This window comes from Falco punctatus (genome assembly GCF_963210335.1).
Source record: "Falco punctatus genome assembly, chromosome: 6".
Taxonomy (NCBI): Eukaryota; Metazoa; Chordata; class Aves; order Falconiformes; family Falconidae; genus Falco; species Falco punctatus.
In genome coordinates this window covers 41,636,328-41,658,663 of record NC_137585.1, presented here as the reverse complement: position 1 = coordinate 41,658,663, position 22,336 = coordinate 41,636,328, and the positions used below count along the sequence as shown (strand labels likewise).

At 39.0% G+C, this 22,336-nt stretch overlaps 1 protein-coding gene across 1 annotated transcript; it reads right to left on the bottom strand.

The window, feature by feature from the left end:
• Positions 1-888: 888 nt before the first annotated feature.
• On the bottom strand, positions 889-20,908 carry NTS (neurotensin). Its single transcript, XM_080394213.1, has 4 exons — positions 20,729-20,908; positions 15,680-15,741; positions 9,306-9,530; positions 889-7,247 (listed from the first exon to the last, which is right to left on the bottom strand). The coding sequence occupies exons 1-4, from the start codon at positions 20,787-20,789 to the stop codon at positions 7,101-7,103; spliced, it is 495 nt and encodes a 164-aa protein (XP_080250339.1). The 5' UTR covers positions 20,790-20,908; the 3' UTR covers positions 889-7,100.
• Positions 20,909-22,336: the final 1,428 nt, after the last annotated feature.

Below are 22,336 nucleotides of genomic sequence, written 5' to 3'. Positions count from 1 at the left end.
GTATGGTTTATCAATGTATACACACCTACAAATGCAAGTTTCTCATAAACTTTCAAGAATGAAAGGAGCTTCTGCTTTATCACAAGGCCTTCTCCTTGGAGCTAAGTCTTCTGTCCTTTTTCATAGCCTTAAAATGTCTTTCTTGCCTCCTGCATGGATTCCACAATGTCTCCTAATTCCAAAACCAGTGTGAGAAAATAGTGCTAATTTGCTTGAGACAGAGATTTCAAACCACAAGCCTTCTCAAACCTGGGCAGATTGGTATTGATAACCCCAAACTATTAACAGCAACCTGTGTTTCTGCCCTGCTTAGCACTGATATTCCTGCCTCTACACAGTTTACTGAACAGTTGAACTGACTGATTTGTGTCATTTCTGACCCTTGCCACCCACCCTCTCCTTTTTCTGATCAGCTTGCTTTTGTTGTTCCTGTTTCCGCTTAAAAACTCTATTTGAAACCTCTCAGTGTCAAGCTGTTTTTCTTGATTCAAGGGAAGTGTCGGGAAGGGAGGCCAGATGGTTGCCCTTACTATCCTCTGCTAGGAACGCCTCTTGGTTTCAGAATATCCTGTATCTTCTAGTTCATACAGCCTATGTACTCTTTAGTCCTCAAGTAACACTAACCTAGCAAGACTCAACCCAGTACTAGATTCCTTTTGCTTCTTTCTCCCTGACTTTTGCCTCCCTTTCTCTCTCCCTTCCTCCAAACACCTGTTCGTTGGCTGGATCCAGACAGAAGGAATACCCAGTTAACATCTCATGAAGTCCCTTATCTGTCTGTATTTGGTTTCCCATTTTCTTATTCCCTTACAGCCCCTTTCATTTCAACTCTAACACAGAAATCTTTAAAACCACAAAGGTAAAGTCGAGGTGCGTGATTTTTATTAAAAAAAAAAAAAAAAAAGGAATAAATTATAGCATTCATAACTCCCTCATTCTCCACAGACAACGTCTTGAATAGTAACTCTTAACTCCACTGTAATGAAAAAACTGCCTTCAGTAAATTGAAACTTTTGAGGAGAATGGAAATATTCACCAAGGATTTCAGCTTCAAAAGCAGCTGCAATCTTAGTACTTCAGTGCCTTCTGCATACTAAAGACAATCATTTAGAAATTTGTGTCATTATTGTCTATTTCTGCAGTAAACAGCAAAAGTACCATGGTACCATAGTATTCTGCAGTTACATATCCTGGTAAGTTATACTTTATTTGCTGTAAAATTCAGAAAAAAATTGAATAAACTCTTCATTCGTGGGTACATACACATATACCTTTGATCTATGTAGCATTATCTCAACTCCTTTTTTAACAGAACAAAAGGCATGTTGTCTTTTCCAAACAGCTCTTTATTTAAAAGATCATTAAATAATATACCGAAACACAACAACTGCAGTATATGGATTATACAAGTACTCTAAGGATTTTGTAGTACACAAATATAACAAAGATATTGCATTCATGCAAGAATTATTCAGTAAAGTATTTCTAAGACCTTCTATATACCTGCTGTAAAATATGAAATCCTGGGGGCGGTGTGTGTGTGTGTGTGTGGAAATTTTTTGAGGCGGAAGAGGATTGTTTAAACATAGGGATTATTCATTGAATCAGCTAAATTGGTTTTGCATCCGAATAAAAGGCTTTACAATATTAGGTTCCAGGAACAGTTGTCTTCAAATATGTACAAACAATATGGTTTTGAAAAAAATTTTGGATGAACAACACCATTTATTCCAGACAAAATGATTCCTAAGTCATATTTCTCTGTGACAACTTTTTTTAATACAATAATGCACAATATAACACATAATAATTATTTTTATTATTATTTTTATTGATTTTTTTTGTGTACACATTTATTTTAGACCTTGAGTTAAATATGGGGGGGATCTTTAATTCTAAAATATTGGATTACAAAAATCTTTTATATATCTCTTGGATTTTTAAATAATGAATCAGAAAAAGCTGCAATAATGATATCAAGATTGTCTTTTAGGATGTTTCCAGTTTATCCTCAAGATTAGATTCACTAATGTACAAACCCAGCAGCTTTTCATTCACATACTGTTAACATTTCGCTGAGCATCTTTGACACTACAACTGGAGAGAGGTCCTCAGGCTGCTGGTAGTCATTTGTGAAAGCAATGTCTCACCTATCTGAGAAACCCCTTATGTACACGTAGAAGAAACACAACCTGCAAGGTTCCTACAACTGAACTTCAAGACTAAAATAGAAAATTATTCCAGACTAATACTGTACTTAAACTTTTGAGACAAAACAGGTTTGTCCCACTGGGAGCTCAAACAGATAAATGCTTTTCTTTGGTAATTCACGTCCAGTTATGTATAGTCCCATCTTCTCCTTCTGTTTGAGGGTATGTGAGGAGTCTCCTGAGAGAACAGCTGTACACTCTCATCTCTGTAGAATAAGCAAGCCTTAGCTGGGCAACTAACAGCTCCTGAAGGCTTTATGTTTCTTAATTACTGACACCTCTCCAAAAGTTCTGGGTGTCTCCCATGCCATTTCCCTGTATTGCCACCTCAAAGGACTCATCTGGCCAGCCAAAGCTTGCCTGCTAATGAGGTACCACAAAGACCTTTCTAGTCCACTGTCTGATTGTTGGGTCTCTCAGAGCCATCCAAGTATCCTGGATCTGAGAGATTTTGAAAGCTGATCATCAGCGTTGTGCTTTTGTGTGTGTCTTAGTGTGAGACCTGCTGGATTCAAGAGATTAGAAGAGAATGCCCATTTTCAGTAGCAATGAATAAAAACAAATATGTTTTCGCTCTTCTTGTTGACAAAGCTTAAACATATGATTCAGAAGCTCCCTGGCAGTCCAGTGAATGGAGGGAAATAAAAATCATTTGATGTCTATTTATTACATTATTTAGATCTCAGGGCTAGTTAGTTAGTTAGTTATCAATCTATTTATTTATTTATCGCAGGGTTTTGCAGCCTCATTCATTACTTTTGAATGCTTGAATTTGGTAGCAATGAAAATCTTGTTCCTCAGGTTCCTTGTGAAGATCAGCCCCTCCCTCCACTTACTTTGCTTCCTGGACAGCAAGATAGAACTTCTGACTATCGTTTTGTCACATAAGTCAGTATACTTATTTTGCAGGTTCTCTGTAACTCTTCTTTTATGACTCGCTTCCATCAATCCAATATTGTGGATGTGGAGAACATCAATGATCAGTCTGGAAACGGGGAATTTCAGAAGAACCTGCTCTTCTTTCTACCCGCCTACACTCAAGTATTATAGTGGTGACTTGCTTCTTCAATTTGATACTGCATAGTGCAAACTAATAACTGATCTTCAGGCAAACGAATAAATATCAAGATCAAATGATCATGTCTCCATTGTGTGTTAGTTAAGTGGAGGATATGAGGCATAGCCACAATCATACATCACAAAATTAAACCTCTTTTTAACAGCAAACTCCACATTTCATCCACTCTGTTCAAACCACAGCCATTAAACTCTTACCTAAAACATAGAACAAAGTTTAGATTTACAATAGAAAAGACAGAAAACATCAGATCATATAATGTACCACAAGCAAGACTCAATAAAGCTGAAGACTTATTTTGTGACCACGTTTAACCTTGGGAACAGAAACTATTATTTTATGTTTCTTTCAAAGAAAGTAACAAATATATGCTTCAGAAATGATAAAATTATTCATTTCTTAATATTTTACTTTTCTTGTATAGGCTATTTTTAAGTCTATGCAGGGAAACAATTAAAAATATTTAAGAACAAACTAAATTTCAGTTACATTTAATTCTATATTAGAAATAACTGAGAGGTTTCTGCAACTGCTCTGTATGACAATATCCAATAGTTTAGGAGTATGAGAAGTAATTAAGTATAAGGTTTCTAAATAATTATTCATCTATGAACTCTGTAAAAACATCAGCAATGGAATATGTAGGAAAAACGTGCTGCTCTGCAGGGAGAGACAGCAAATCTCTTAGTAATTGCCTTTATAAAACAAAATTATCAGTATCAAGAGGCAGCTCTTTAAGCCAAGGTAGCAATCTGAGTAATGGTCTTCAAAACGACTTTTTTAAACATAAGGCAATTATGACTTGCAGAAAAAAAGAACAAAACCAAAAAGCTGTCTGAATGCACAAATCTTTACATACTGTGAGGGTTTAAACTTCGTTCAGCACCCATTGCTGCTGCAAATACAGATTTGATTTTGCAGGCAATGCACAGCTAGGACCAAGGCAGGTACCCTGAGGATCCCACTGTAAGAATGTGCAAAACAGAGACAAGTATGCATAAGCCTGCTTTTTTTTTTTTTTCTTTTTTCTGCCACCATCCAAAAAGGAGGGCTAAAGAAAGGCTGCAGTTCCACAGCAGTGAGGTCATCAAGAGGTAGCAACAGCTAGAAACGAGAGATTTCAAGAAAATAACGGTCCCCCAGACATCAAAATATCCCTTAACACTTCACTATATCTGGCTTTATGGCATGGTTTAAGTGTGTTTTCTATCACTTTAATGCTGCTACGTTTGCTTTCACCAATGACCAATAAGCTGAAGTGCCAGCATTGGCTTTTGCATCTTTACTGACCACATTACAATTATGGATGTTGTTTCCTCATCTAGGTAGGATTGTCTCTCACTCTGGATGACAGTCCTCTGGCAGCTCCCTGAACGCCTCCATTAGAGGTGAGGGAACAATTGAGTAAGTTACCTCCTGCTATACTTTAACCTCTGTCTCCTCCAGTGACACACAGTAGCTGATCATGTGTGGATTCACATCGCACTGAAAGGAAATGGGCTATTTTAAGCTGTTTTCAGCCAGTCAGTCTGGCTAACCTGTTAACTCTGCCCTGCAAGGAACAAGTACACAGTCATAGGGTAGGTCTCACTTGAGTATGGAGCACTAGATGAGGGTGGAACAGTTCATCATCATCATTTGAGGTCCTCTGACATCATCCTGAATATCTCAATCACATCCAAAATGAAACATGGATGGGTGTTTCTGTTTTGAAAATTTTAATGTCCTCTATCAGATAACAGCCACATTTCCTTACCCTACATGTTTTTAAACTCTTTATACTCTTAAACTTAACACAAGAGAAAAATATGACAACCTGTTTCTTTTTATCTTAATCTTCTGTGTTCCCCATGAAATAGTGATCTGAAGTTTCTTTTCTTTTTTCCTCATATATCACCAGCAGTGAATTTTGGAACAAACTCTGTTCTGCTTTGTTATTTCAGACCAACATGTAATTTAGAATTTGAAGAGTCCATAATAGGACCAGGGAGTTTGTAGGTTTGTTGGAAAGAGGAGTGTTTCTTAGCCACTTGAGAGCATACTGTGTCTCTAGTCTAATTCTATGACAGTTTCATAAAAAAATAAAGGCTATGAGTCTACTAGAACCTTATTTAAGCAAAGCCCTTAAGCGCATTAAGTGTTTAAAACACTGAGACCAAATATACTTAAGTGCTTTTCTGTATTCAAGTCTTATGATTATTACAGTAATTAGTGTATGCTCAGTTATATCTTGCAAGTGCATGCATTTAGTGGCTTTTGAGTAAATAAACTGTTTAATACCATTTGCAGTGAGAAAAGGAAATATAATTAGCTTTAATATAATGAAAATACATTTTACTGTAAAAAAAACCCCTGTCCCTCCCCACGTAACAAATCTGGTATGACCGTTGGTATAGTTATTTTTTTTCCTGTGCATAACCCTGTATATTTTTAATAATAATTGACAGAAAATCTGACATGTGAGTGCATTTGGGAATTCTCTGAGTGGGTTTGGGGTTTTTTTGACTTGCAAGTGGTTGGAACAGCATTGCTTTGAGTAAATATCTCAAACAGAAAACAAGTAGGTTTTCAAAAGCAGTGTCTGTCCCATTTTTTTGCCTCCTGGTCTAACATCCAGGCTTCATGGGTCTTGGACTACCCCTCTGACTGTTGTTGTGACCCTCAGCTCTTTCAGACTGTCTTCCTCTAGATTGGAACCCAGGATCTTTGAGATCCCAAGTCTCATGTACACATCACAGACAGAGCTAGAAAATGTCTAAGTTTCAGGTGGCATTTGACTCTTCATTGCTTGAAAACAATTTTTTCCATGTTGGGAGCTTCCCTTTACATCAGCTTCCAAGTCTGTCTTTACCCCTGAAAACTGCCTGTTGTAATTAAGAATTTGTAGAGGGAGGGAAAGGAAATGCCTTTTAATTTTTAAGTTGAAGATGTTCTAATTCCTCTTTCAAATATTTCTCCCAAGTTTCTCGTATAACTGGGTTAGTATTTTCACTTCAAGAATGACAGCACAAGAGCCTGAATCAGCTTTTATTTTTTGTCTTTATTTTTTTTTTCCTGAGCATTCATAGATTAGGTAAACACTGTAAATTCTTTTACTGATTTAATAAACTGTTTTCCTTATTTAGTCGGTGATACACAAGACTCTGAAGCACATCTGGGTTTGCTCTCACTAGCATATCTTGTTAAGTCTCATTTATGCATTGTTTTATTAAATTATGACTCTTCAGTGGCAAAGTAGGGTGTCAAGAACTTAACATTCATTTACAAGCAGGCTATTTAAAATATGAATTTTGAAACGCCATTTAATAGTTAGCTGGTAGTATTTCCCCTCCTTCCTTTCTTAGATCAAATCCCTAATAAATTAAACTGGCCAATACATAAAACACTGTGGCAGTCCTGACTAGTGTATTATACAAAAATTTGCAACCATATACATGTTTGAAGTGTTGCATTAAGAAATTGTAAGATTCTCAATAGGGTTTATAGACAATATCAATTTACTTGGTGTATGTTGGTGTGCTTTATAAAATAGGAAAAGACTACAATATTGTTGGAAATATGTTGAAATCTCAGTTTGGTACAATACATCATGCTTAAAAACTAGATTTATTTGCAAATGTATTGGTCCAATTAATCTCAAGTAGGAAAAAATCACAATCAAGAAACAGCAATTGAAAAAAGACACAGTTATGTTATCATCTTGATGATTTTCCATAGTATATTTTCACACAAGTATGATTTTAGATTTAAATAAGATAACCATAATGCACAGTTACCTATAAACTAAATACACATTGTTTTCTTCTGCTTCATCAGTAATATGAACTTCTCTTGAGTATGTATGGTCTTCTAGCTTTGTTCACATGTAGCTGTCGTTTCAGAATATAGGGATTTTTTCTTTTTATTATTTCCTTGTCTTGGCTTGAGTTCTCTAGATCAAAAGCATCTTGCAGAAGTAACTGTAGGATGCAAGAAGAGACACAATATTATCAGCTTTTTTTGGTAATGAAGATTATAAATTCCTAGAAAGTTTTATAAAACTTTAACATCTGCCACCAAGAAGAACCTTTACCATAATAGTTGCAGGGTTAAAAAAAACACAAAAAAGGAAGGTTAAAAAAAAAAAAGAAGCCTGAAACTCAAGACACAAAACTAAGATCAGGCTAAAGATGAGCTGAATCCTATGGAAGTGTTGTTTAAATTCCACTGAAACAAATGAGGACATTGGTTTTGACTAGAGAGAAAGGCTGGTATGTTCTCCTGGAAGTAAAGCTCAAATTGACTGAAAACTTCCTAATGATTGACACTCTGTAATCACTCATTTAGATTAAACACCTCCTAAAACACCCACTGCTTGCTGGTTTCAGCTTTTAAGCAATATTTTTATCTGCAACTTCCTACAGCTAAAAAATTTAAATGTGTAACAAATAAATAAAAAATTAAATAGAGCAGAAGAAAGCCAAAATTTTGTCAATCAAAATTTCTTATATAACTGTGTTTTGAGTTTTCCTTGAAGTTTTTAAAGTGTTTTGTTCAGATTTCTTCTTGGTTTATATGTTAAGATTTCATCCAGTCTCTCACAATGTCCTTCCATGGTCAAGTACAGTCTTAATGTCTGGATGAAAGGCATTAAACTGAAAACATTTTTATACTCACCTCAGTATTTTCCTAAGTAATCAAAATCTGTTACTCAGTTAATTACTTAATAAATGAGTGCTCATCTAAATTCTATTGAAATGAATGGAAAGACTCTCATGGTTTCAACAGACTTTGGAGTCAATCCTGGATGAATAAGATCACAAGAACTTCTTTCATTACATAAATTATTTCAGACCTTCTTCAATCCTTTTCCCTCTGGCTTTATTCTTTATTCTTTTACTGCATCTTATAAACCTCTGCACTGCATAAGCGTATTCCTAAGCTAAGAGAGGGATTTTTTTTTTTTTTTTAATTTCTCATGAAGTACTGTTAGGAGTGAAGAGTCCAAATCACCACAAGAGGTGACGCAATTGCAAAGCAAAGAACTGTGATTAAGTTATATGGGCTATTGCATATAGTCAGTTCTATGGTAGCTCCTTTTCAGCAATAAATGTACTGATGAAGAGAGTTCTCAGAAAACTCCGGTTCTCAAAGATGTTGCAACCTTTTGTAAAGACTATCCCAGCTAATATGAAGGACTGAGAATAAGCCTGCAAGTTCAGAGCTGTGATTCGGCAAACAAAAGAGGATCAAGATTCAGCCAGACTGTCCATGAACCTGCGATAGCAGTTGTTGTTTGTTGGAAAGTGGGTAGTGACACCAAGATCTTTTTTCACTACACAAAACAGCTTTTATTGTAATATATAACACAAGTGGATTGTGCCCAGTGTGCCTCTGTGTGATCACTGCACTGAGACAAATATCATAAATGGACTATAAACAATCGTTATTTAAGAACAGCAATCCTCATACAATTATAATGTCAACTTCCAGGGCCCTCTTTAGGTGTGGGGAAGTGAAAAGCAAGTGAAAGCCCTTGCTACCGGTTTCGTAGAAATGGCAAGAAGCCCACAGTACCTGGCAAAATTACATGTACACATGGGCATGTGTCCATGCATTTTGAACCTGGTTTGCCTTATGGCCTTATAAGGGTTTTCAGAAACTGTCTACATTTAGTTATGCCTTAATAAATCTGCAGTAACTTCACATCTGTTAAGCAGATATTAATTTTGTGTTCTGGCATAGAGTTTATGTTCATGTGTTTGGTTCCTTGGAATGTCTACAAAAAGTGGAGAAAGTATGTAGTTAAGAAGAGTTCTCATTTATCCATGAGTCGTTACAAAAACCACTCAGCCCATCAGAAGGTACATTAATTCACAGCTCTCTCAATAAGAGACATATTAGAGGTGTTAGAGAATATAAAAAAGGGAAGGAAAGCCCAGACAATGTGAAGGGGGTCAAATGCATATGGATTTTAAAGCACCACTACAGTCTGAGAGTTTACTAGCAGTTGAAATATGTATTTGTGACTGGTTTACCTCCCAATGCTGAAAGGCTCGGCTGTGGCAAACTTTTTGGAGTTGATACACTGTCAGCATTGCTTCCAAGTTGAAGCCATCCAGAGCAGCAGGAAACTGTCTTCCTGAAACAAGATCATCTTCATCTACCTCTACTGTTTCCCCCACTTGGTTGTTTATGTTGTTGACAAGATTGCAGACATTTAGCAGGGTCATTTTCCAGTAAGGAAGTTTTGCTCTGTTAATCTAAAAATACAAATACCCACTATTTAATATGTTGCAACTTTGGGGTTTTTTTAGTAATAATGTATGACATTCAAACATTTTGGTAGGAACAAGTTTGTGTGTTTGAAGTACTTTGCATCTGCTCAACTTTTAGACAATAATTAGAGAGTGCTGAAATTAGGACAACTCATTCATTAAACACACCGAGTATGCTTCCCCACAGCCTTACCCCCCCGGTAGATACACACAATGAAAAACTAAACTGCTACCAAACCAGAATGGTAGCATTTCATAGTCATTCTGCACAGGTGCAAACAAAAACACAGAAGGAAATTAATATAATATAAGTTCACAGGTGTAAATCAGGACAATGAGTCAAACCCACTAGATAAATTCACAGTACTGGAATCCAAGGTGGATGCCTGTGGTTAACTAGATGCTCCTCCCTAGTTCAGAACAAATACCAGTCATTTCAAAATTCCCTGAGAAAAGGAACAGAGTTCCTGCTTCAGGGCAAGCTGTCTGATGAGGCTGGGTCTGAAGTTATGGAATCTGTAAACCCCAGGACTTCTGGATGCTGGAGAGTCATGAGCCTAGGAGATATGAATCAGAAGTCTAAGGGCTTAGATGAAGATGGAGCAAAGATAAAACGAAGCTGTGTAAAAAACATATTCCTGGTTTGGTAACTGGACTGAAAAACTCAGACCAACTGTATTTCAGTGGCTTATAATGGACTTGTTCAGAGATGTTACAGAAATAGAGAAATTTCACCATGGTCTGTCTCAAATTTTGCTTCCTTCAGTATCTTGCATTATTTAGGAGCTATTTGACTTTTAAATCCTTTTCAAGAATGTTGAGAAATATAGTTTTTACTTTTCTACTGGTACTGTTTTTTCCAAGCAGTTGTGGTAGTAGTCTTCTTTAGTTTTGATTATTGATAGAAAAAAGTAAGTGAAAAACCTAATTCCTACTTCATTCAGTGCTTTTCACGTCTTTGCTGCTTTCTTGGTTCTCCCACCATTAATGATTTCTTTCAAATTGTGTTCCTTTTAGTAGTGAGTATAGAAATCAGTTTCCTTAAACCAGAACTGGTGACACAACAATCTCCAATCAAAAGCCAAACAGCAAATTCCTGTTTATTACTGGCAAGGGCTTCCTTTCTATGCACATTAGGATTACACTTCACCTGTGAACTGAAATGTAGTTGCTTCTTTTCCTGGATGTATGAAGTTAAATATAGGTAATACATTAACACAGACATTGCCTTTTACATAGTGACAGCATTATTTAAGAGTGTGGATGCAGTGCTTGCTTAGCTGAACATTAGGTAGTCACATACTGTTGTTTCTTTAAAGCACCTTCCTAACAAAGGGGCATTGTGTGCAAGATTTATGCATAACCACAACACTTTACTATTTTTTGAGGAAAAATAAAGAAAATGGAGAGCAGTGAGGAAAACAAGAAAAGCCAGCATCACTATTAGCATTAGAAAATATTCCCTTTTGGCCCTAATCATTACTCCAATATACATCTGATATATGCATACCTTTCAAAATTAGAATAATTTAGCCCTTTAATAAAACCACCACGTGTTCTCAGATTCCCCACAGGGCTCAGGGAGGGGAAAAAAAATAGTATTTGGTTTTGAGGCCAAGAATACAAATCTCAGTTTTATTCAGAAGCTTGAAATTGGTTCTGCATTGTTTACTTGGAGCTCATCTGTTGTCCCATCTAGGTGCCCTAATTAGTCTCTCAAATTATTTGAAAAGATGTGAAAGATTCAAAACAAAAATCAACCTCTTTGCAGAACATCTAATTTAATTAACAGAAGTTAAACTAGCAAAAAGAGCAAGTGTCCACTGTGATTTCAAAATTTTCTTTGGTCTGTTTTAAAGTATTAGTGAAATACAAAAATATGGAGCTTTCCATGACAAACGAGGAGGCTTTTCCAGTGCACTTCTCTCTCCTGGGCATACAAAAGAAATGTGAGCTAACACTACAATAGCTAAATTGCAATTAAGTATAAAATCTAGGGGAAGTGCTACATGAGCAAGTGAGAGTTCTATGTTAAAAAAACCCAAAAATATTCCAGTGGATGGGAACAGAATAGAAAAGGAAAGGACAGGGAAATTTGTTATGTCTTCCTGCGTAATTTATAGAATCTTTTTGATCTAAAGTTACTCCTTTATGCTAGCCCAATCCATGTCTATATTTAAAGGAACTTTCCTCTGTATATTAGTAAAATACTTCAATAGCAGACTTCAGTAGGTGAAATTGGGTTTATCTGCTACTTAAGAGGGGGGGGGGGAGGGGGGGCCGGAAATTTTGCCATGCTTTCTGCAAGCATAATTAGTTTGTTAAGGGAGTCTAATTCCATTAATATCACATATATACCACCAGAAAGTATTTTCAATTGGGTACACCTGCTTCGAAATTACACTACTGCCAGCTCACAGAATGAGACTATAAAGCATCAAGAACTTCAGTCAAAAGTGAAGTAATTTTTTTTAACTGAACATGCAGCTCTCCAGGTCATGTCCAGTCACTAAACAGAGCAGTCCTGTTACTTTTCTGCTCTACTTCACTATTACAGCAAACATTATAATCAAACAGCTTTGGCTTATGGGTTATGGGAAATCTCTGAAGTAGTTATCCTAAACAAACACATGAAAAAAAGAGTTTAAGATGACCTTAACCCAAATGTTCAGGTGCATTTCTAATGTGTGATATGTTTTCCACACAGGTCTAAGCAATTATCAGCTACGGTTGCTCAAGACATGTTTTGGAAAACACCTACACAAGAGATCAAGGACTGCCAAGATGGAAATATTTTTTTTTTTAAATCAACTTGAAAAATATCTGGAAATTATCTGAAGAAACAAGAGAGACTGCAGTCTGAATCAGAATTCAGAAGTTGTAAGTGCTGAAGTGACTATGATGTATGCATTTCCATTGTTGAACATGCTTCTGAAATAAGACTTAGATATATGGTTCCCCACACCTCATATATCTTGAAAGAGAATTTTAAATCATCTAACAAACTGAAATGAGGTTGAGAATATTTCCTTCTTTGACAACAGGCTTGTCCTGTGAAAGATTAAAGAGAATCCCAGTTTATATTGCATATGATATCTTCTTTCCATTTTTGGTTGAATGTATGATACCCCTGATAATCTGTTTAAGATAATTCTTATGTTATAATGCATACCTCACAAATGCTATTATTTTTTTAGAAAAAGTTCAGTTCTTTGCTTTTAATATTCTTGTCTTTCTCCAGTGAAAGTAGATGGAAAACAAATGTATAGCCAAGTAAAACCTAAGGTAATGCAGGATCTCTATGGTTCACTTTCAAAACAGTAGTTGAATTTTGCTCAGAATGTAACTACAGAAATAATAAAAATACTCTCTGTCTTTAAGCAGATATGGCATTGAGTTCTGTTGCAGTGGAAGTTCTTCCATGGTGTATACTAATGTAATGTAAATGTAATGAATTTTTATGTCATGACTGAGTCAGGAAGTCAGTAATTCCTAGGCAGCTGTAACCTTGTCTGCTTCTGACAAGGAGGCTAAATTGTCTGGGCACATAGTGTCAGCAATTGGCATCCTAGAACAATAAAAAGCTGGAAGGTACAAGACTTCAGAAAACTGATGTGAGTGAGGATCCCCAAAGGTGGAGTACATTCCAGTGGTGATATATTCTTCAAGGAAAGACTTTTTTTAACACTTTTTTTTTTTCTTTAACTAACACGTATTAAACTTGAGTTCAGGATAGTCTTCATGCAAGTGGGTTTCAGGCAAGCATGTAGGAAGCTGGGAACAGAGCTATCTAGTTGATACAAAAGAAAGACAGCAGATAACTGATGGCATTTGGTGACATTGAAGGTTGTGTTGTCTTACCAGACCTTCTAAATGGCTCTTTGGATTTCATCTTAGAGAAAAGACAAATAAAGCATTTTAGGGACTTGTTTGATGCCTGTATCTTCTTTGAGATGTAACAGCAGGGAAGGGCCATAAACTGTATTAAATGTTGGAGAGAGGTTTTAATAAGTGCAGACATACTTTAAAGATGGAGAGTGATTCAGCATATAGGTGACTTTAAAGAGCAGTTTGAAAAGGGCCAGTAGGCACCAGACAGTAGTCTGTGAAGTCAATAGCATATGGTCATCCTTTCCATAATATTGAATAGACTACTGAATGTTGTAAAAGGTATGTGCTTAAACCCTAGTTGTAGTTTTGATACTATTCTTGCAAGTGCCTACTTAGGAAGATTTTTTTCTGTCAAATACTAGAACCACAAGTGATAATCCACTTTGCTGCATTTTTAGATCTGAGCTTTCATAAATATTTTTTTGCGTATTTCTTTTTCTTTTTTTCCCCCATCTTAACGCTATTTAAATTGTCTGGATTTCTCGTGCTTCTTATTACCAGGTCAGTGTCAAAGAGGGTTAATGCAATTTAACAGTAATTGCCCTTAACTGGAAGCAGATCTCAGGCACAACAGAAGACAGTTATTACACATATCATCCTCAAATTTGTCTCTCACACCAGAACCATACTTCTGTTTTAATGAGTGTTAAAAGCTAGCAGAGGACAACAGAAAAAAAAAAAAAAAAAAAAGTCATTTCAGTAATGAATGGAATAATGGTGTGCCTCTTGTAGAAGCATTTATGAACACTTTTTAGTGGTTCCACCATGCCTTACTTTGATGTCAAGAGACAATATATATTGAACTAATGAATTTTAGATGGTGATTTAAGGCAGTATAATGTTACATGCCATAAGGAAACTGAATAGCAAGCTACATGATCTAAAAGAACAAATAAGGGTATTACGGCCAGCATCATTACATTATCAACTGGTGCACTATATTTGTGCATTTTTAGTTACCTGAGATTGTGCTCTGTGCCAAGGGAGGAAAAGAAGGAAATTAGGTTGACAGTTCCACTAAAGTCAGTAGCAGAAATACCAATAGCTGCAGGGCTTCCTCCCAGGGCATACGGTGCTTTACCACACAGAGAAAGAACTATTTTTGTCAGCCTCCTACATTTAAATTTGTCTCAGGAAAAGAATATCTATTAAATCTTTCTGTACCTTAGAGAAGCAAGTAGCAAACAGGTTTATTTGGCATCTAAGGTAATTACCGTGCCAGTAAAGAACATGGGAACCAAAGAACTGCCAGACCAGATCAAAACAACGTATTTTCTGGCCTCATTTCTTATTCTTATTCTATTAAAAGGATCCTGTGAAAAAGCTCACATGTAAGTAAATACAGTAAATACAGAAGTGTTCCAGACAGATTTTGTCCTTCAACTAGTCATTGGCTTATTAAATTCTTTTTTGGGGGAAATTTTTCATTTCTCGTTTTGTTTTCCATTGAATTTCAGCACCAGTTGAACTTCATTACAACAAAGAATTAAAACATTCAACTTTAAGCCCATGACACTTGTTTCAGGGTTTGTTCTTTTATATGTTGGTGAAGAAATATTAGACATATATATTTCTTGGATCGTTCATGGAAAATAAGCGTGTTGAGAAAGCGTTTGCCTATCAACTTATTCAACACATATGTGCAACACTTGCTGCTTCACCTTGTCAATATGAGATTGGAACTGGATTTTTGTCTATTTGTATTACATAACATGTACATTGCTCACAGTCTGGCAACTTGTCAAGGAAGTGTCATTTATCAGATTAATATTTTCATGGTCATGTCCCCATGCTCCTGTACTGACACTACGATTAAATTCCTAAACGAAAATCAGCATATGTATTTTCAGGTTTTGCTTTATGACTTTAAGTTCATAAGCACATAGAAAAAGTTCTGCATAAAAATAACACTTACAGGTTTGACTCAAAAGGTTAATTTAGCTTTCATCAGGCATAATCCTATTGGAAACACATTTCCTTATATAAATTTTACATCTCTGCACATAACACAGTTTTGACAGTTTAATGGAAGTACCAGTGTTACGAGTGAGGAGCACTTTCAGTGTGCCACATCAACACCTTCAAATTTCCTTTGAACTGAAAAAAATCTTGCACCAAAGTAATGTCTAGCACTGAACTTTTTGGTCTAGACCATAGGTTATTACTTTGTGCAAAGACTTCTGAGTTTCTAATGAGAATTCATTTGCTCCCTACCTGTCAGCTAAAAGAGGAAAAATAATTACCTTTGATGTGTACATATTGGTCAATAAATCTGCTTCTAATGCTTTCATTTCCTCTTCTGAATCTGTGAACAAACCAGAAACATCTGTTTTTTATTTCATCAGAAATCATGGACATTTCAATTCAGCATAAAGAATTTTGAAATGTGAACTAATTTTGAAAAATAAACAAAACCCAAACTACTCAGACAAAAACACAGCAAAATAATCTAGGACTGTGAAGAGTCTTCAGGTAACAGCAACATTATGCTGAAATAGAAACACACCACATTTTTAAAGCATGATCAAGTTTACCAAAGTGAATGAAATGATTCATTGATCTCCATCCTCTGGTAGACAGGCCCACTAATCTACAGCCCTCCCAATAAACAAACCTGCTGCAATGTTCTTCATTCAAATTCAGTATGATTTTCATAATCTCTATTTGTCACCTCTGATTACTTTGGAAAAAGGTTTTGGATATTTATTTTCAAGGAATATTTACTTAAGCAGCAGCTAAGTATTAAGGTGCATGCCAGTTATGATTACTTTACAAGATTTAGTCTTAATTATTTTTGGCTAAATTAAAAATATTTTTACTGATATGAGGGAACCGAGCTTGAACTGTTTGTGATACAAGCTCTTGACAATGCATACATGAAAAGGAAGCATTCTGACTGAAAGTTCTTAGGATTTTCCTTACTAATTTAATTGACCTTTGATAGCTCAGCAGACTTGCAAAGCCTGTGATTTGGCGCATGGGGTAAAAATACCTGTAAAAAGAGGAAACAGCCACAAATGTTTCTGCTTTGTGCTGAACAGAATCTCAAGGAAGATCTGGTGTATTGAAAAAGTAGCAGCAATCACAGCTCAAGGGTAACATACATACAGAAATTGGTTAAGTCTTCAGGCAAAACAGAGTTCCACATGGCTTTTAGCTTTTCTGGAATACCACCAGTCTGAAGCCAAACAATACGCTTAACCCAAAATTTATTCCACATTCATGTAAGTCATCTCTCACATCTCACTTCCATTAAAATAATCAATGCTGTTGGCATGTAACACCCTGCCACAGAATCTGTGGATAGATTCCGCCTATGCCTTCATTTCAGGGATCATCACCACGTATCACTGCTTTTCACAGAACATGAGACTGTCAGGGATCATTTATAAAAATATGTGCTAATCTGTCATAGATTTCTGCTAGCACAGGAAGCCAACCATTATAACGCTCTTAAAAATCAATCATGTTCAGTCTTAATAACAAGATCTCACCACCACCACCACTGTGTTTCTTCTTGGGGAATTCTTCCAAACTATCAATGGTTATTCACCTTCATCTGATTTCAGGCTTAATTTATTTCCAATTACAGATTTATTAATGGTTTGTATCCTTCACTATAAATTATACCTTTCTTTTTGTAATATTTACCCAACTCGTATCTTTGAGAGCAACCACAGCCCTTCCCAGCTTAGATTTTTAGGGTGTGATTACATGGTGATTAGCAAACAATGCAGGATCACTGTGCCTTTTGGACATAAACCAGTCCCCTGGAAATCCCATAAATACTTCACTGAAAGGCTATGCCCAGAGCTATTAGACTCTCATCTATTCTCCTCTCTTGTAATAGCCTTGTATTCCCCAAGTCATCAGAGTGGCCCTCCTCTGTGCCTGATGTGATCTCAAGACAGCACAGCACAGTACAGTTCGGATCAGAAGCCTCTGTACTTAACTATCTTAATGCTTACCATTAGCTACAGGAAGTAGCTGTCCTACACATTTTTTATTTTCTTTGTCTTTCATGGCTGAAAAACTTTAGTATCTCATAAAAAAATGAGGTCAGATAATCTGACCAAGTCTTTTATCTCCTCAGACATTTCCAACAGCTGTGCTTCTGTTAAAAGGAGCTTTTAATAGGAAATTCTATTTCCTAAGCTATCACATCTAGTACTGTTGCACTGCTTCTCATTTCTATTACGCAAGTCAGCAAAACCTTCTCTGTTATGCTGATCTTCCTCTGTATTGATGTTCCTGTTCACCTCTGCATTACCAGCACACTACATTCATTCATTCATTCTTACTTTTTGCACTGATGTTGTTACTGAAAATATTAAGACTGGTTTGTAGATCAGTATTACAGCAAGTCACTAGCAACTAATCTCCAACCTAATGACTTCCAGCCCTTTCAGCACTACTGGCTGTCAGTGTTACCTAATCTCTTAACCATTTTACTGTTAGCCAAAGTTCTGCTGGCAGCAAAACATCACCTCAGCTGAATTTCTACAAGTGATAGCAGCAGCTGCTGTGAATGGGTGAGCAGCACACATGACACATGGACTGACAGGCAGAGGCCAATTGTATGAGGATCAAGGAGAATGCCAGGTCCTGCACTTGGGTCACAATGACCCCACACAATGCTACAGGCTTGGGGAAGCTGCCTGGTGGACAAGGACCTGGGGGTGCTGGCTGACAGCCGGCTGAACATGAGCCAGCAGCGTGCCCAGGTGGCCAAGAAGGCCAACAGCATCCTGGCTTGTATCCAAGACAGCGTGGCCAGCAGGACCAGGGGAGAAATTGTCCCCCTGTACTCAGCATTGGTGAGGCCACACCTTGAATACTGTGTTCAGTTTTGGGCCCCTCACTTAGAAGACAGACATGGAGGTGCTGGAGCATGTCCAGGGAATGGCACTGAAGCTGGTGAAGGGTCTGGAGCACAAGTCTTATGAGGAGTGGCTGAGGGAACTGGGATTGTTTAGCCTGGAGAGGAGGAGGCTCGGGGGGTGGGGGGTGGGGGGGGTGGGGGTGGGCTTATTGCTCTCTACAACTACCTGAAAGTTGGTTGTAGTGAGGTGGGGGTAGGTCTCTTCTCCCAGATAACTAGTGACAGAACAAAAGGAAATGGCCTCAAGCTATGCCAGGGGAGGTTTACATTCAGTATTAGGAAAAAATCATCACTGAAAGGGTGGTCAAGCATAGGAACAAGCTGTCCAGGGAGGTGGTGGAATCACCATCCTTGGAAGTATTTAAAAACCATGTAGATGCGGTGCTTAGGGACATGGTTTAGTGATGGACTTGTCAGTCCTGGGTTAATGCTTGGACTTTATGATCTCAAAGGTATTTTCCAACCTAAATGATTTTATGATTCTAAGATTCCATGACAGCATCATGATTTCTGGTGTCCTGGGTCATACCAGCTGAGGACAATGAAAGGACTTGTGTCTGGTTAGCACCTGGTTTTTATATTCTATAAAGAATGGAAGATAGCTTCCACACCACGGAGGTTGGAAGACAGCTGCACATGTGAAGATCGGTAGGTATTAAGGAACTTTTGATTGAGAAGTCTGGAGAACATTATTTAGGAGGTTCATCAAGATTCCTTGAGTGAGGAATAAAGCAGGGTGAGGAGGAGAAGGGAGCACATCCAGGTAACTCAGAAATGAAAGAGACGGATGAAGAATAAAAGCATAAAAAGAGCAGATGCTCAGAAAGCAATGTATATAAAGTCTGGTTATACATTATTGTTCAAATGAGAGGGAAATTCACACAGTTTGATGTCCTCTTGATTCACTTCTTATTGAAAAGAAATATAGCTTCTATTCATATATGCACATTCTACAAGAACAGTTACATTCTACAGGTACACACTTTCCCCTGAGGGCAAACATTTTCAGAAGAAAATTAAAATGAATGATCATCTTCCTCATGACCTAACTGTTCATGTAAGTTAAAACTGATTTGGCCCTTCCACACAGGCTTCTCCATGTCATTTCTCACTTAAATATAATTTCAGATTTTCAAACAAATAAACCATCATGTCAGTTGCACATACAATTTTGTTTGTGGTTTTTTTATGAGCCTATTCTAATTTCCACTGAGGTTTTTTTACTTTAGTGAGCTGTCATTCAGACTCTACGAACAGCTGAATTTGAAACTGCCTCACCAAAAATACTAGTCATGTATTTGCTTAAAAAGCTTCAAATATATGGGGAGACAATAACAGATGTTCAGCCTTGTCACTAAGATCACCACTTCTTTATAATAATATATAGAATGATTATATTCAAATGGTGATAAAATGCAGGTATTATGTGTGTTACATTTCTCTTCTGCAGTGAAACACAAGTAGGAAACTTTCATCTAAAGTGAGAATTAGCAATTCTGAGTCCTCCTGAATACTTAAGTTGAAAAATGAAGCTACTCGAAAATTTACTCCTTTTGTGGAGTTCAAAATTAAAGCGATTTGCAAGTTAATTAAGATTGCATTTTGAAGCCTATTCTGCCTCATGTTTCTGTGTGTACACTGGTTTAATCACCATCATACCTATCTTTGGTCATAAACATAGGGCATAAATGACACACACTTAGCTGTGTCGCTTTCCAAAGGATCAGGCATTGTACTTTAATATATGGTTCTTGGGGTTTTAGGTTTCTAAAGCAACTGCTCTTGGAGTAGAAATGCATTTACATTAACCATCGAATCGTGTGATCTGCACCTGATTCAGCATTTTCTTGCCACAATTTCAGATCGGTTGCTAGCATTTTTTTCCCCAGAATACTAAAATTTTATTTCTGTTACTAAAAGTGGCTAAAAAAAGTGGCCACAAAAAGTGGCTGAACTGCACATCAATTCATGCGGATTTGGATTATGGCAGCTATTCACATGAGTTCCAGAAATGACAATTTCTATCACAGTTTGGAAATGCACGGTATTCAACAGATCACACAGGAGGCAGCATAATCAAACATGGTCTACACCGATGTACATTGCCAGTAACTATTCTGCACGCACGGCCGCGGTGCGGGCGCTGAGGCGGGCACGGTGTGCACAGACGGAGGAAGTTACGGGAGCGGGACAGGACACGGTGCTGGCCAGAGCCCGTTGGCGGGCCAGCTCCGTGGCGCCTACCGGCTACAGCAGAGCCGCGGCAGCCCGAGGCGACCTCACCTCCTTCCTTCCAGCCCCCCTCAAGGGTCCGGGCGCGGCTCGGCGCCTGCCAGCCACAGGCACCTCGGGGAGCGGCGGCGGCGGGCGGTGCGGAGCCCGGCGCTGCGGGGCGCCGGCGGGAGCTTACCTGAGCAGAGGCTGCAGGAGGCCAAGGCCAGCAGCACCACGCACACCAGCTGGGCTCTCATCCTTGCCGCGCCGCCCTCTAGAAAGTAAAGTCCATAAATCCTGGGGAGAGACGGAGAGAGAGAGAGAGAGAGAGAGAGAGAGAGACCCCGCCGCTCCGCGCCCTCAGCACGCGCGCTGGCGGGCGGCTGCACTAGACGGGGGACCCGGACCCTTCCCCAACTATATAAGCCACGGGGTGATGTCACGGCGGTGCCGCCATCGCCTCCTGATGAAGCTCCCTCCCTCTCCCCCCCCCCCCCCAGGCTCCGGCTGCCCCCTCCCCACCGCTCCGCGCCCGCCAGCGCTGACGCCACTCGCCGCCTGACGCATGCGGAGCCCCGCGGGTCGCGCAGCGAACCCCCGCACCCACCGCCGCGGGGCGCGGGCGGAACGGGCTTCTCCCGAATGGGAACTATCCTCTGAGCTGGAAAAGCTCCGACATATATTTTTTTATTTTATTATTATTATTAAAGAAAAACAAAGTTACCGCAGTTGCTCAGACCGCTGCCGCGCGCTCTGAGCTGCGTCAGGGGCGGGAAACGGCCCCGCCTAAGGCCGCGCGCAGCGCTGCGGTCCTGGCGCGGGCGCCGTCCGATGCGCTTAGTGTGTCATCTGTTCTACCTGTCCCTACAGCGAGGGGGAAAACGGGGAGAGACCCGCACACCGGTCACGGGCAGGGGTGTGACACCGGACAGGGACAGGGGTGTCAAACCGGGGCTGGGCAGGGGGGTCTGGCATCGTGCATGGGCAGGGGTGGTTACATCGGGCACGGGTAGCGGGGCGCGGAGAGGGGAAAGGCTGTGGGAGAGATGGAGAAAGATAACGGGAAAGAAGTCAGTTGTGAGGGATTTTTGATAGATGCGCAAAAGATTGTGATACCCGACTCGGCGAGACTCGCTGTTACTTCTGCGGAGCGCTTGCCGTGAGGCATCAGCTACGGGTGCGAGAGAGTGCGCGCTTTTAAGGGGCGCTGCTCCTAACATGTACTTTTCCCGGTTGCTTTTCACAATAGACATCTTTCCTCCACGACCAGCAAAGGACAGGCTCCCTGAGCAGCATCCAGAGCTCCAGACCCAGTAAAGTACGCAGGGCACCCGAAGCGGGAGGTGGCGCGGCGCGGGCGCGGAGCCAGCGCGGACTGGTCGGGGCGGAGGGGGGGGGGGGGGGGCGTCTCTTCATCGCACCCCCTGCCCTCCCTGCGTGCACGGGGACCGGTGTCCGTGCCGGGCTCTCCTGCCTTCTAGTTCTCAGCTCCTGAGCTGTAAAAACCGCGGAAATTATCCCAAATGGAGGGGAGAGCAGGGTAATCTTTAACGTATGAGTATATAAATGTCAGCCTCCACCGCGCTACTGCTTTTACTGTGATTTTTTTCTCAGATACAGGCAAATGCTCCATCTGTTGAATGCAGATACTACACTGCGGAACATTTCGATCTCTGTGAATACATTTAGGGACAGATACACATGCCACAGAGAGCAGGAACACACTCCGTGAATGGTGGGTGCTGCTGGCGGAGATGTTCTCTTCGCTGCAGAAAGTTTCCTTTAAAATGCAAAGAGGAGTGAA

Bases quoted from the DNA above. Each gene is read 5' to 3' on its own strand.
- NTS (XM_080394213.1), bottom strand. From the start codon at position 20,789: ATGAGAGCCCAGCTGGTGTGCGTGGTGCTGCTGGCCTTGGCCTCCTGC. The intron at 15,742-20,728 runs GTAAGCTCCCGC...GTTTGTTCACAG, and splicing joins CTCCTGCAGCCTCTGCTCAG to ATTCAGAAGAGGAAATGAAA. The intron at 7,248-9,305 runs GTAAACCAGTCA...TGCATCCTACAG, and splicing joins GAGCCTTTCAGCATTGGGAG to TTACTTCTGCAAGATGCTTT.